Below are 16,536 nucleotides of genomic sequence, written 5' to 3'. Positions count from 1 at the left end.
CCCTCCAGCCCCAGTCACTTGCGAAGTGCCACAAGGCTCATGTGTCTCACCAACATTACACAATCTTTACTAAGCCCCTCTTTGACATCCTAGACAACCTCAGTGTCGACTACACCCAAACCGTCCTCTCTGGCAACTATGGCACTGACTCCAACGCACTGAACAAAATATACCTAACCATTTAGGCCTGGGTGACACAACACAGACTTTGTCTAAATGATGAGAAAACCGAATTGCTTCTTATTGGCACACAATCTCGGCTAAACAAACTTAACGACACCTACAAATCCTTTATTATGGACGGGAACACCATCAGCATTGCCAAAGAGGTAAAAACCCTAGGAGTATACCTAGACTGTGCACTATCCCTATCTAAGCAGGTAAACGCCATTGCATCGGCAGCAGTGTTAGGAAGAATTCTCATAAATGTGCTAATTCCTCTCTACCTTAGAGCCCTCCAGCTCTTTTGCTAAACTTTGGGACTTTGAACTTTTAATTCTGTGTGTTTTACTCTTGTGTTCTTTCATTGTGCAGTTTTAGACAACTCCATAGGCATCCTCTTTTCATGTTTGTCACAAAGCACCCTCAGTGCAGTGACGCAGGAAAGCCTTTCAGGCTGTCCCAAGGTTTAAATACCTTCTCTGGGATGAACTATTGTTTCCCAGAGAAAGTAAAGTTAAATTGACTTTACTAGTCTTTCTAAATTCCTAGACCCAGCACACCCTATCTTACAATAGAGTGCTGGAGGGGTTACCCAGTATCCCCTATATCTAGAAACTCATGTAGCAGTCCAGTGCTACCCTTTCCTCTCAAATTGTCTGGTGGCAGTGGTTTTACAACAAACTACCATGATTTTTCCCGACCGCGAACACCGGTAGCATTAAATCACGGGAGCCATGTTTTTCAAGATGGCTTCTGAGCCCCCTTTGTTTAAACAGGTCCCGGTCTTCTTTTTTCGCCATTTCCTTTTGGAAAGGTCCTTCTAGAGTTCGTCTCTGCGTGCCAAACTACGTTTGATCCCTTTGTTCCTACGCCTTTGGCGGGTTTCAGAACTGAAGACCGCCTCTGCCGCCCGAGTGTCTGGGGTGGGCAGGAAGTTAGGGAGGTGCCCGAAACTCCCTGTGCTTGGTCTCTTAGGAGACCCAAATGCACTCTGGCCTGATTAGCTGGCTGACTGTCCGGCAAGGACAGCCACCCTGCTGGGTGAGTGGCAGCTAGGCTGGAATTAATGGGAGAAAACTGTTTAAAAGGCGAGTCTCTTGGCTTGGAAGGCAGTCGACCACTGGAACGAAAGAACCGAAGACGAGCTGAAAGTGGACAGCGGCTGCAACTCCTGGACCGTTGGTTTGCCCGGTGGACACCAGTTTGTGTGCTTGACAACAGCTACCGGAATCGAAGATTTGCGAGTTTGCCAGCTTTGTGACCAGTCCCAAGCAGTGCAGGAGTCCCCTGACGTCCTCCCTGTTGTCCCCATGACTGAGGCTCAGGAACAGCGAGATCTGCAGGAACTGCCAGAAACAGAAGTCTTCAGCTGCATGAAAACCCGATCGAGAGAACTTGCCTCTCACTGTGAAAGTGCATGAAACTTTGGCAACTTGCAGGCCTAGTCAGCTTGTGACCCGACATATGAATCTCTTCTATCAACTACTTCTGAGAACTGTGGCAAACACTTTTCCATTCAACTACCAAAACCGTTTTTACCTATACAAGACTCTAGCCCATTGACTTTGGCCTACCTATTGCATTGAATCAACTCCTCTGGTGAACTCAAACTATTTGCACTGTTTAAGAGTAACTCTACTATTCATTTATTAACTAATGCCTTTTTTCACCTACTTCAAATGCTCTGCCATTTTGCTCCTCCTTCAAAGTAGTTTCAATGCCTCAGAACCTGATGGTGTGAAGTACTGTAGTATATTTTTGTGTGATATTGATTGCCTCCTTTTAGTGAATGTTTTCTAACTGACTGTGTAATAAATGAAGAAGTGTTTTACCAAGAAACCTTGAGTATAAGTGTCTATCTGAATACTTGTGATTGTAGACCTCTGTGTAACACCCTTACAAGCTCACATTCCCTCTTGAGATAAGCCTGGCTGCTCAGCTCGCTCCCAAAAACTGTGTGGTACAGACTTATACCAAAGGTTGGTATTGTTTACACCTCTAGTCATAGTTGTGTGTAGTGGTCCCAGAGGGTACTGTCTGCAAACTTTGCCTAAAAAGCAGCATACATCGCTAAACTGATCAATGCCTGCAGGCCCTTCCTGACCATTGATGGCTGCATCACACTTGCTAGAGCTCTTATACTATCCAGGATTGACTACGGCAATTCCCTCTTTGCAGGTTCCAACTCCTACAACATAAAAAAAGCTAGAGGTCATCCAGAATAACTCCATAAGAGCTGTGCTAAACCTCCCTAAAAAAGACCATGGGCCTCATTACGAGTCCGGTGGTAGCTGTGCCGGTAAAACCGGCAGGCTGCCGCCGGACCCGTAGGGATTTACCGGTTCCGGACTTGCCGGAATTACTGGGGCATTACATACAGCCCTGGTGATCCGGTAAATCCAGAGCCGGCATTCTGTAAATCCCCATTCCCAAGTGGAAACACTGGTGCCATGTTGTAATGGTGCCGGTGTTTGAGCGTCCGTCTGTGGCCGTGTGGCGCTACGCCTGCCAGGTCACTCCTGGCCGGTGTACCACCACACGGCCACAGAACTCGTAGTTAGCCGGTCTGGAAAATGGTGCTGGTACGGTTTTACCGGCACCGTTATATCTGGGCCGGCTAACTTGTAATGAGGCCCCATAACTCCAAAGCTCGACGAAATATCCACTGGCACCCTGTAAGAACGTAACATGTTCAACACACTGGGCCTCGTTATAAGTTTGCCAGTCTGGTAACAATGGTACCTGGCGGGCGAACCGGCACCCGCGAGCAGAGCATGCCCGATGCACTGGCACCATTCTGAGTGGTTCCGACCTGCCCATCCCCATTTAGCCGTTTAAGATTGGCTCCTATCGACATATTAAATTCATGTGAACTCCTCTCTGCTAAACTAGAGATAAATAACACACAAACTCTCACTATCCATTCAATCTACAGACCTCCTGGCCTTCTTGGCACCTTTGAGGAAGATCTGCATAACCTACTTACAAATAACCTTAAACTATCCTTTCAAGTTCTCCTCCTAGGGGATTTCAGTTTAAGTTTTAATGGCCAATCAGATAAAAACGCGGTTGATATAGCGAATATAATCAACTCATCAGGACTATCCCAAAAAGTAAACAAACCTACCCACCAGAAGGGGAGAATACTGGACTGGATAGCTGACTACAATTGTTCAGCTACCATTTCCTCTATCCTGCCCCTCTCTTGGACAGATCACTCACTAATATCCTTCCACCTCTCCACTAAAAGACCCACACCCCCAGCTCATCCACTAGCGCCACCTTGTATCACTAGAAATAAAAAAAGTATTACCACTGAGAAAGTAATTCCTGCTATCCTCCCCACTCTTAACGTCTTGTCTGAAAATCTGGATCCAAGTACCTTAGTCCAGGAATACAACAACATTATGCTTACCACTGTGGACAAAATTTCCCCATTAAAATTAAGAGCTAGCAAACCAAGAACCCATCTGAACAAATGGTTCACGCCACAACTCAAAGACCTTTGTACCTTAAAGAGAAAGAGTGAAACCAATTGGAGACTTTGCCCATCGACCGAGAATAAAACTAAACTAACCTCACTTACCTCGCACTATAAGAAGGAACTCTGCCAAGCAAAACGAAACTCTTATGATGAGCATATTGCCAAATCAAATTCTAGCATGAAGGAATTATTCTCTATTATAAAAGAATTAGAATCCCCAATAGCAATACCTGACATCTGCACGAAAGATAAAACATGGTGTACAGATATCCAACAGGCATTAGCTAATAAAATAAATATGCTCCAACACAAAATCCAGCAGAAGAAAGATGCACTAAATTTACAATGCGCACAAAATAACACTCTGCCTCTCCCATCACCGATAGCACATAATAAAACATTCTACTTCTCTAAAATGTTTATCCCGGATGTAGAAAAAATAATCCTGTCACTTAAGCCTTCTAATTGTAAAGGTGACATTTGTCCAGCGCAACTTATAAAGGATGCTGCCAGAGATCTATCTCCATTCATTACTAAATTAATTAATGCCTCCTTTGCATCAGGTACCATCCCAGCCAATCTTAAACAATCATGAGTGCTCCCTCTCCCCAAAAAACAGACTCTAGATCCCCTCATTCCGACCAATTACCGCCCTATTACTACGGTTCCATTTCTACTTAAAATTCTAGATAAAGCTGCCTATATTCAAATTCAACAACATCTTGATCGCCATAAACTACTATGCAATAGACAATCTGGCTTCCGACCATTACACGGAACGGAAACAGCCTTAATTGACTTAAAATCACAAATTGACGAGCTGAGAGACAAAGGTAGGGTAGTACTTCTGCTTCTGCTTGATCTCTCAGCCGCATTCGATCTGATCTGGTTGATCAGAGTCCTCTGTGGACATCTTGACTCAGAAGCCCACTTTTCCCAGGAAGCTATCCGATGAATTGAATCTTTCCTGAGTGAGAGAACGATGAGAGTCTTCTCCCGTTCGGCAGAAGCTGACCCAACCCCTATTCAGTGTGGTGTCCCGCAGGGCTCCTGTGTTTCGCCAACACTCTACAATAATGATCTGGATCTTCTGGGTGTCACCTACACTAACTATGCAGATGACACTCAGATTCTCCTTCCACTTTCTGGGGATCATAGTAAGGACATGGAGTTGATGAACAAGATTTACCTTATCATCCAAGCTTGGATGGCCACACATGGGCTATGCTTAAACGACGATAAGACTGAGTTGTTGATCTTAGGTTCACAGGCTAACATCAAAAAACTAGGTCAGGAGTTTACCTCATTTAATATTGATGGGAATACCATCAAGGTCTCTAAGGAGGTAAACACGTTGGGATTCTATCTGGATGCCACATTGTCTTTCGACAAACAACTAAAATCCCTTAATTCATCCACAGCCTACACTTGTAAGCTGCTACGAGCAGGTAAACCCTTCCTCTCTGAGAATAGTTGTTTGATTCTGGCCAGAGCTTTAATACTCTCCAGGATTGACTACTGTAACGCCCTCTACAGTGTAGCTAAGAAAACTACTATTCGGAAGCTCCAGATACTACAAAATAATGCCTTCAGAGCAGCCTTAGGGACTAACAAAAGAACTCCTATCCTATCTCATCCCTCAGGCGCCAACACAAATGGCTATCCACAAATAATAAAATTCAGCTTAAAACTCTGTCCTTGACGCACAAAGCCCTTAATAATGCTGCCCCTAGCTACCTGGCAGATACATTCCAAAGAAGAACGTCTACTAGGCCAACTAGAGTGGGCAATACTAATTGCCTGATTATACCCAGATTTAGACTTACCACCATCGGTGGTAATAGTTTCCCCGTTAAGGCAGCGAAACTATGGAATACCATTCCCCAAGACCTGCGTAGGGACCTACCCTTCCCATCCTTTAAGAGGAATGTTACCAAATACATCATCCAGACCGACCCATAGTCTCTGTCGGTAACCTATGAGTGGAATGGCCCACATCCTGACAACTATCCACTGCTGAAACTCGCAGGCATGATCTGCCTCGTTGCTACATGTCGAGTTTGTGAGTTTCTCTTAGTGAAATACCTCCAAATGTACACCTATCCATGTATATTATTGTAAATACGTAGTTGCCTATCTCTGAACTTTGAATTGTGATATGTAGTTCTGTAACGTCTCTATTTGTAAATATTGTTATTTATTGTATTACTATGTAAGCCTCGCATTTGCCTATTGTTGTTGCGCCCTATTACCTCCGGGTCTGGTGCGCGTAATCAAGTGAATAAACAAACAAACAAACAAGGCTCGAATGGGGAGCATTTTATTTGGCGCCCGCGAATGGGCAATTACCGGGTCCGGCGGGGCTGTAATGACCTGGTAATTGCCCATTCATGGGTGCCAGAAAGAAATTGCACGTTTGGTGATTTTACCAGCAAGGCTACCGCCAAACTTGAGATGAGGCCCACTCTCTCTGACCCACAAATGCCTATCAAACACTGCCCCAACCTACTTATCCAGAAAATTCACCAAGGCCCAATCCACCCAATTTGCCAAGGCCCAATTCACCAAGGGCGCGCTGCCTACTTGCACCTACTAGCCATTTCCAGATACAGGCTTCAGACGGCCAGAGGCAGCAGATTCCCTGTGGTTGCTGCCAAACATTGGAATGCCCTGCCTCTAGCTCTAAGATCAGATACCTCCTTCTGGTCATTCCGCAAGGGCCTCAAAACCTGTCTCTTCTCCCAAAACCTCCAAAAGTAATGGAACTAGCACAATTCTTGACTAAAACGTTGACCCATGCAACATGTATTTACCACCTATGTTTGTAACCTCTTTGTAACTACTTTTACTTGTAAACCAACACCCAGATACCCCAGAGTTCGGCGCATTTTATAAATTCCAGAATAACTAACTCGAAAGACGCACAATGCCCAGACTATGCGTCCAGGTACCCCCAAACAGGGTCCAAAGGGTACACTCTGTGGATGAATTGGTCAGGGAGATATGCATACACTTTTCTTCCCAACGCCACTTCTGGACAAAATAGTCCACCACATGCACCAAGAACAAGTCAAACATATTCTAATAGTACCAATGTGGGCATGTCAACCATGGTTTTCACGCCTGTTCAAGGTTCTCTTTGCACACCAGTCAAACTTTCGTCCCCTTAAAACATGCTGTCCTAGCATCAGGGAACAACACTTCATCCATGTCCTCAAACACTGAACTTGACAGCTTGGCTCCTGAAGTCATAGAGTTTGGACATTTTATCTTGCCACAAAGATGTATGGACATCTTGAAGGAGGCACGTAAACCCAATTCAAGACATTGCTATTTCAACAAGTGGAACCAGGGGCAGACTGGGCTATCGGTTGTTCGGCCCCTGCTGAAGGGACCGGGAGGCCGGGTTTTTCATCAGCCACCCCTGGGCAGTTTTGTTCAGGTGTTTTTGAAATTATTTTTAATTGTAATGGCTCTCTCAGCTGGCAGGCCGCGGTCCGCAGCTCGCCAGGCGCATGCGTGCGGTGCCGGGATGGAATGTGGCCTGGTGCACTAGCATCCCGGGGTCGAACCTCGTGGCTGGCGCCAGTCAGACGGCCGTGCTTTGGAGCAGCAGAGAGAGACTCTACTCGAGTCGAGTGTGATGATTAACGCCAGGGCAGGCTGCCTGCTGGGCTGGACTGGGCTGAGGCTCGGAGGGCTGGCTGGGCTGCCTGCAGGGCGGGCTGGGCTCTGGGCTGGATGAGCCACCCCCATGCCCCACTGTGACCACACACACCCGCGGCACACAAGTGAACTTCACACTACTACTCTCCAGTTGCTTTCAACTTTGCAGGAAGTAACAACAATTCTGTTGCACTTGCATGCAAAGTTGAAAGCAACTTGTGCCTGGGGCTGAGGGCTGCCGGTGATTTAAGGGAACCAATAAAAATGCAGCACCCTGCACACAGACAGACTCCGCAGCGCCAGAGGATGAGGAGAGGTAAATTATGTGACGTGAGTGACAAAAACGGATTCGACATGAGAAGATAATATGGGCCTTGGGCTGGGGCCGGGCATGATTTTTGCACAGACACTGACAGTAGTCAGCCCAGGACAGCCGCATACAGGGTGAGGCAGCAGGCAGGCAGCCTGTCTGTGTGTGCAGCAGACGAGAGACCGCACTAATTGCGGCAGCGCCAGGACCGCCGGCCCCTGCGCCATGATAGGTTCTTGCTTCTTTGGGCAGCTGCACCGCAGTCAGCAGCAGCACCGGCTGCCAGCCACCTATGAGCAGCAGCGGCAATCCGGACCGGCACCAACAAGTACGTTTCACCAGTCTGCTTGGTTTTGCACCCCTTGTGATCAGAGTCAGATGTGAGGCGCATGGAGGAAACCATTGAAGTGCTGCCTGGTCCTGGGCCCCCATCTCCAGACTCCAGATCACCAGAGGTCTCCCCTTCTTGCAAGCTTTCAAGAGAGAAAGAATTCCTGCACCGAATAGTCCCTTCAGGTAGAGGGAGCTCAGGGGTGTATGGGTACGGGACAACCCTGTATGCCATGCAGTCTGTGGAGTACCCAAGATTAATTGATCTCAGCACAGATTGGACCAAGGACTTAATGGGGATAGGGAGGTGGCGGGCGTGGAGAACAGGGGTGAGGTGAGCTGTGTAGCAGGAATATCAGGAGTACCTTCTCATATTTTTCTTGGAGCGCCTCCAGCCCGGTCACTCAGCAGGCTCCTTGCCCTATATTTATACCACAAGGGCTTGCATCCCCATGCTGCCAAGCTTGTTTATAATCTTCCTTATGTGCAACAACGTCAAAGGCTTTACTGAATGCCAAGAAGACCATACCCATCCCCCATTTCTTGAGCTAACCCCTGGTTATTCAGTCAAACAAAGCAATTAGAATTATCGATCATGGCAGCCACCTGCTACACGCATGCACTTTACGTGCCAACATGTTGTGCTTGTCCAGTCCATTTTTCTTCTTTGCATTATAGGATATGGAGTCCTGAATTTCTAGCACAAGCATTTCCTATGACTCCCTCAAGATGGAAGTCAGACTGATAAGCCAGTAGTGTACATCTTCCTGCTACTACTTTTGTGTAATGTGGTTAACATTTAAAGAGTTACAGTAGACTCTTCTGAACACTTACTAGCCTGGTAGAGTGGACACAGAGTCAAATGGGACCTGAAGTACCTGCACTATCGTTATGTGGAAATATTGTTCCATCTCTGTCCGCATGTGGGCAACCAATCTTCAAATAAAAATATAATGGCTACCCAAGTTCGCCTTCATGCACTCAGCTTTAAAATGTGCTGTATCTTTGTGTACTCTCACTCTGGTTATTTTAGCAGCAGGTGTCGCAGTCAGAATGCATCATTATTTGAGGGGACCAGCTCCCATCCCCTTTCATTTGGGTAAATTGTAACTGTAATTGGTTATTTATAACGTGCTTAATACACAGAGGTTTCTAAGCGTGGTCCAGGGATCGAACCTGTGTTGTTATGAATGTCTTGCTTCCAAGGCGAGTGCATTGCCCCTAAGCTATCCTTCCAAGACAATGCAGACATTCAGTTTCTACTACTTATCTTCCTTGTGCAGGTCAGATAGCACGTTGCTCACCCCAGACATCCGTGTGCAGGCTGCAGATTCGGATCCCGGAAGCGTCAACTCAGCCGTTCATCCCAACGAACATCCCCAACCTATCCATAACCTCATTCCTGTTTCCCTACTCACCCCCCCTCTTCCCCTCAATCCTCCTTCCTATCCAACTATCATCACCCTAACCCTCTTTCCCTGCTGGGGTTGCGGAGCCCTGTAAAAGCATCGACTTGCAGCAGGTCCCAAAACCGCAGTGGGGGTGGTTGGTTCATGCCACTCCTGTGCCTAAGAGCTGTGGACCCTGTCACAGAACTGTATGCAAAGTTATGTTATTTTATGAGTTGTGTTGTAATGTAACAGACACATGAACCCTCCTCCATAAGTAGCATTTTCTGTAAAGTCGTGAATTGACGCGATTCATGGGTGATGGTTTGTGGGCCACTTTTTTTTGGGTGTCCAGGCCTATTTCTTGTCCCAGTTCGACCCTGGTGGAAACGCTTTGTCATTTGGTGTAGACCATGCAACGTCAACCCCATTGACTGCTCACCTTTAGATATAGTACACTATCCGGTTTACATTTTAGACTCGGGATTAGTCTTTAATTCCCTTAGAGTCCATCTAGCAGCTCTTTCAGCATACACCACCTCTCAAAGTAAAGTTTCATGGTGGAAAGTACCAGTGGTTAAAGCATTCATGGAAGGAGTTTAAAGATTACACCCCCCAATTTCAGATCCAACTCCCAGATGGGACTTGAATGCTGTACTTACTAAACTCATGGGTCACCCATTTGAGCTCAAACATCTCATTTACAAGACTTTGCTTCTCATGGCCATTACATCAATAATAAAGGTGTGTGTTTGTTAAGATGTTCATATTTATGATAAATCTTCTGACCTGTGCCAACACCAGAACTTTTTGCTTTGACTAGGTAACTATTTTACCTTGTCTCTAGGTGAAGGGGAATCTTTTTCCCCTCTCACCTAGTCTTTTACTCTTTTTATGGGTGACCTTTTTATTTCTCTCCATTGTGTATGGTTGAAGTTATAGTTTCCTACAACTTTTGGGTTTAGGATGGGTTGCCCCTATAGGCTCCCGTTATTTTCTCTTTCATGTACTTGGGTGAACTACTGTTCCCAAGTAGCAAATGGGGATTTCCATCCCCTTTACATTTTGTGTAAATGAGCCAGCAAACGCCACCTCATGTGGAGTGCTGGGGAGATGCAATGTATCCCCTTTCTTACATACCTTTAACATTTTTGTTACAATTGAAAGTTTGCTTGAATGGCTGGTGGCAGTGGTTTTACCTTTATGACTTTAAGTAATTTTCACTCACAGGCTGTTAATTCAGCCTGTTATTTCAGCCTCAGTGATGCACAGAAGGGCCACCATTTTTCTAAAATTGGGGCTTCTTTTTTCTCCATTTCTTGCTTGCTTGTAATTTCTGAGGTCTTCCCCTACGATTCTAGGCGGGAACGACCTCAGTGGTAGGTTTGTCTTTGGCGGGAATCCTTTGTATTCCCTGCCAACGCTCCAGAGTGCCTGAGAAGGCACAGAGCAAGGGAGGAGTACAAAGATCTGCAGCCCCTTGTCATTCCCGTTGCCTGAAATGAGCCCAGTCTCTGGGGGGGGTGGGGCTGGCTGTCCTGATAGGACAAATTGACCACTGGATTTGAAACCGAAGAAGAAGAGGAAGAAAATACGGCTACAACGATTTCTAGCGAACTGAGAACCAATGGACCTGGGACCCAGAGCCTGATGAGATCCACTAGACTCAGGAAGACCTGCATTTTAAGCCATAACTCATTGTGTTGCGACCTTGCGTGGCTGCAATACCCCAATACCCTGGGACCTCAAGCCACCAAATTCTGAATCGAGCTGAAACTTTGGTGGCCTCCTCGTGGCTCTTCAAAGACACGATGCAAGTCCTCGAAGTCCCCTCACTGGAGTGCTGGACCAGATTAGAGACAAGAATCCGACCCACGATATTCAGTCTTCGTCTGGCTCATAAAAAGGACACTAAAACCAAAGCACAGCATCCAGCTGCGGAGAAGCTTTTGCCTGGAGCCTTCCCCGTTGATCCCTGCTGCAAAATCCCTTCCAGTGTCTCGCCTTCATCTTTATGAAGAGGAATTCATCGACCAGGTTTTTGGCTGCAGATCCTGAAGTCATCCTGCTGCACTCTTCTTCTGTGCTGAGGTACTGTGTTGGCTGGGGTAGTTACTCATCAAACAACAAGAGTAACAGGGGATACCAGGGATATCTCAATACTGTGACCTGACCTGGATAGAACACAAGAATACTTAACAAAGAAGGTCAGAGTACTCTCTGTGTTTATATAGTGAGCATCAATGCAACCTATCCGTCTCTAAGCGCCCATTAAATCATGGCAAGAAGATACAGTATACAGCAACGTGTCTTATTACAAACATTATGTTGGATAGAAACAAATTGAATTCAATCCAGTCGACACACCAACACTATTAAATATAATTTATTAACATTTATTGAAAAAATTATTATCATAAAAAACACACATCGTCAAAAATGTTAATATTATTCAAAGTGTAAACCAGTCCCCTCAATTCATCCATGGGCTGGTACAATATAACATTCCCATCTTAAAACCACAAGACAACACACATCAACCATACCACATTCACTCTCAAACCATTCATAAATTCATACACATTTTACAAATAATTTTCATTATAAAAAATGATTGTACTGGAAAACAAATTTAGCAATATAAGTCCAATATTAAATATGGATCATACACACTCACTAATGAGTCAGACTTAAACACTACAATCTGGTCCGACTCTAACTAGTTATACTTAAAACTGTTTATAATTAACAGTATATTCCCCAACCCGACATGTTTCTTTCTGTATAGGTCTAAGTAAACAGAAATTCTTCAGGGGTATTATGGTCCCGTATGGTCAGGTGGATAGTAGATGGAGAACAATGGAACGGATAGACTGCACCGGAACTACTCACAGCAAGTATTATGTAGTTGTCTCTATCCGTGCCGCCGATGAAAAACACATAGGCCCAGTACTAGAGAGCCCAAAGTCGCTGCTTTAGATCAAAACTCTGCATCTAGGAAGGTGAGATACAGAACCACATCTCTGGACAGATTGGACCCCATTTCGCTTTAATCAAACACCACCTCAATACGAAGGGTATGGAGCTCTCCGTTGTATGTATCAAATACAAGCATTCTAGTGGTGATCACCCCGGCAGCCAATAGCCGTAATCTGGTCAATCGAGACCCGCGACTCGTGTATGTAACTGAATTACTCTCGAGTGTGCTATGAAGGAAGCTGGGATCTTCCTATGAGCCCTCACGTCCAGTTACTCACCTAAGCCTTTAGTGATTCCTAGATAGCTATGGGGTGTTTCTTGTGATTGGTCCTCTCATCCAGTTCACCCAGGTCCACCGCTGGAATCCTCCTCGGGTGTCTTCATAGTCTTCACCCTTCTGCTGCCACTAGCTTGTCTTTAGGCACATTATAAATTAGCCAAAAATACTTTTGTTAGAAGTCTAGGGTGATACCAAATTATCCCCACTTAACTGCATTGTGCAATATGAGAAACTAACCCAAACAGGTAGCAAGTAAAAGACTAAAGGGAAACATAGTTTCCCAGTATCAACAGTCTGAAGGACAAATGAGCAATTTTTTAAAACTTATTTATTTGTATTAATCAAAAAGAAAAATGATTTTTACAATCGATCATCAGCTGTTCAAATCTCGTTTTTGACACTTAATTAGAGCAACTAGGGAAAAGAAAATGAGCAATTTGAATTACCAGCAGATTCCGAGGGGTGATAAGTGCTGGTATTCCCCATTCCACAGGATTGCAGGTATTACCGGCACCAGTAATACCAGTGCCAGTAATACTAGAATCTTTTGGTGGTGGGTGACGTAATTACCGACCGGTCGTAACTGCAGGTAAATCTGGCCACCTCACCACCAAACTTGTACTTTGCCAGTGCAGTAACGTGCCGGTAAATGGAATTACTGGCACATTTTTACAACACCGGCAGAGTTGTAATGGGGCATGTAGACTCAGATTAGTACTGTGTCTAATATGCTGATAGACTTGCTTACAATCCGTTTTAACCAATTTGTGAAAGTCTTCTTTGTATATTTGCATTTGACAATGCTTTTCTCATTTCAGAGAATCTATTTATGACTTCTGCATTTGCACAGCATTTACATGAAGAAAGAGATGATGAAGACAGTGAACCAGGTGAGGAATATTGAGAGTACACAATATTTAGGATTAGATTTCAGGGTGGCGTGTGTGTTTTTAGTGAGATTGATGGAGATTTCTTTAAATATACTCTGGCAAAATCTCCTGCCTAGCCATGACGATGTGACGGGGCGACTCGAGTGGCCTATACTAGGGCAGTCTAAAGAGAATTCACTGGTGTCCCTCAGAACACCTTGGGCCTGGGGTGAGTGATTGCCACAGTGGTTCTTCTCCTACTACTGTCCCTTTAAATCTGTTACTTGGTGCAGTGAGTCTTCAGAATAGGACTGCAATGAGGCAGAGAGAACAGACGTTGCAGTGCGAGGGGGGTTTGGAGGGAGCAGAAGGTGCAAGATGAGGAGCTGCAGAGAGATCTGAAGATGCAGAAAGCAAGAGCTGAAAAGGAAAGAAGAGGTGGAATTCTGGAGTGAGCCGAAGGTGCAAATAGATCCAACAAAGGACGAGGAAGAGCTGTAGAAAAAGCTGATGGAGCAAATGGGAGTGCAAAAAGTGCTCAGGTGACGGGAGAGAATAACAGGTGGCGAGAAAGGTCTAGTGGGAGGAAGGAGGACAGACCATTGAGGAGGAAGGCACAAATGGTGGAAGAAGAGAAGAAAAGACAGTAGAAAGGTGGGAAAATGAGAGCACTAGAGAGGAGAAGAGAACAAAGATGAGGTCAGAGGAGGGGGCCACCATGGAAGATGGGTGGGGGAAGAGAAGGTTTAGAACAGAGAATACATCCGAAAAGGAGAAAGAAAGAAGTGAGTAGAAGGACCCAGGGAAAATGCGAAAGGTGGAAAGAGCGTGGGAACGAAAGGGACCAGATCACTGGACATAGAAGAGGAGGAGAAGCCAGGAGCACAGCTGTTTAGTTGGAGGAGAGGAGGAACAGAGAACCAGGCAGAAGGGCAGACTGAAGTGCCCTAGAGGTGCTGGGCCATTAACATGCAAATTGCCAGATGTCTCCTTCCCTCATTTTTTGAGTCCTGCGGACATTGCTCTGTTTCCCTAGTGTGTAAATTAAGTCAGAAAAACCTTTGGTAAGCAGGGGTAGCCACGTGATGTGAACGTAACCTTTATGTCATGTGGAAATAGAAACATATTCATCTCTGCACCACTGTCAGCAATGGGCGACCAGTGTTTATTTGTTGTGGCTTTCACGCCGAAAAAACATGTAAGATTTATTTTACTGTACTCACTTGGCAAGTGCAACTTTCTATCCATGGGGTCACTTTGTCTTCACTAGTGTGACTAAGGCTAACATATGTTTCCTTCAGCAGTGGTACAGAGGAAATAAATGTATTTCCACGCTTGCTGGTGAATTCACAATGTTACAAAGTTTAATTGTAAAGTGCTGTTTCCCGAATCTAGGTTCACCCTCAATAAAAACCCTAATAATATTAATAATTGATATATAAATGCCTTCATAGTCTACCCCTGGCCCACTTGATTAGTAAGCTTTAACCATGCATTCAAGGCAGAGTCTTGCACTCCATAGTCCTATTATCCTGTCTTTAAATGTAAGACTAGAGGGATAGGGTTTCTTCTGTGCAGGACCCTTGACTTTGGAATGCACTTTATCTACCAATGTGTTTGTTCTCTTGTTTGATAATCTTTAGGAAAGAACTTTTGAACTACTTCTTCATCTTAGCCTAGTTATGAATGCTCTCATTACCAGCATTGTGTGCCTAAAGGTAATTAAGCTTGCTCAGCATCTTGTGTCATCTGTACAATTTGAGTAGCATAATCAAATAAAATCTAATTAGAACAGACAATTGTTTCAGCAGTAGTTTCTGGTGAAGGGTATTGTGGCTAATTGAAGATGAGATCCTGTCTCTCTCAGTTCAAGAATTGTCGGAAGACCTTCCTATTTAATAGAGGTATAGATTAATCAGTCATCCCGGTCTTTGCTTCCATCCTCTTCTTTTCTTTTTTGTGTTGTTTCTGTGAGTCTCTTGTGAGCACTCTTGAGGCCGTTGGGTATGTAGTGCAATTCAAATAATTTATAGAATCAACCTTATGTTAACGTAAAAAGCGCAGCATTCACCCAAAGGCATCTTGACACTACACCTGAGAAAGAGAACGGCCTAAAAAAGGTATTTTTTTCAATGCTTGACGAAAGCGACGGTGGTTGAAAGTAGCCCACAGCAAATGAGGAAAGGATTTCCACAAGGTGGCTGCTGCGACAGAAAAAGAACGTCCACAAACCCGACTAAGATTTAACATAGGGATAGAGACGAGAAGAGCATTAGCCGAGCTACGGCTTGCCCAGGGACATATGGACAAAGATTTCACCTGCTGACATTCGGCCCCTTGTCCATAGAAGGCACGATGAACGAGGCATAATGCCTTAAATTGGATACACTGTGCTATCGAAAGCCAATGAATCGTCCGTAGCATTGGTGAAATGTGGGCACAACAAAATGTACATTTTGGAGGACTTGTAACCGTTGCAGAAGGTAAGCCAGCTGTGACATATATGGAGAGTTGCAGTAGTCAATAGAAATAACAACCAGGGAAAAAACCACTGAGGCCCAAAACTGTGCAGGAATAAGTGGGATGACCTTGCAGAGCATCTTAAGATGGAAATAGCTGCGCTGGCAGACTGCCCCAACCTGAGCCTCCATTGACAAGGAAGCCACTCCCCTCCCAAACACCCCATATCCTTGATTACAGGGACTGGAGAGGGAAAAGGACCAAGAGTAGGCGGACAAAAAGCAGTAGTCCAGTAAGAAGAGTCAGACAGAGGAGCTACCACCATCACCTCAGTCATCCCGCCGTTCAACTTGAGCCAATGATCCCCCCCCATCCATTCTCCCATGGCCTTCAGACAACCACTGAACCTGGTGGCTGATTCATATGACAACAGGTAAAGGCAAACCAGGATCTGCGTGTCGTCTGCATAACAATAGCAAAGAAAACCATGGGAGAAGATGAGTTTAGTCAAGGGCTGGATGTACATGTTGAACAGCATGGAGGCGATGGCAGACACTTGGGGAACACCGCATTTGAGAGTCATAGGCTTTGAATGAAAAGGAGGGAGG

At 45.2% G+C, this 16,536-nt stretch overlaps 1 protein-coding gene across 5 annotated transcripts in view; it reads left to right on the top strand.

Moving 5' to 3' along the window:
- The window catches only part of LOC138521162 (zinc finger protein 510-like), a 392,105-nt gene that overhangs the window by 331,720 nt on the left and 43,849 nt on the right, over nucleotides 1–16,536 (top strand). For all 5 annotated transcript variants that reach the window (XM_069633749.1, XM_069633751.1, XM_069633750.1 and 2 more), the window contains one exon: nucleotides 13,418–13,489. In XM_069633749.1, coding sequence (XP_069489850.1) covers nucleotides 13,418–13,489 — 72 coding nt within the window. The remainder of the gene's footprint in view (nucleotides 1–13,417; nucleotides 13,490–16,536) is intronic.

The sequence above is a fragment of the Ambystoma mexicanum genome, chromosome 13 (genome assembly GCF_040938575.1).
Source record: "Ambystoma mexicanum isolate Mex_15411 chromosome 13, UKY_AmexF1_1, whole genome shotgun sequence".
Taxonomy (NCBI): domain Eukaryota; kingdom Metazoa; phylum Chordata; class Amphibia; order Caudata; family Ambystomatidae; genus Ambystoma; species Ambystoma mexicanum.
This window is presented reverse-complemented; position numbering and strand designations above follow the sequence as displayed.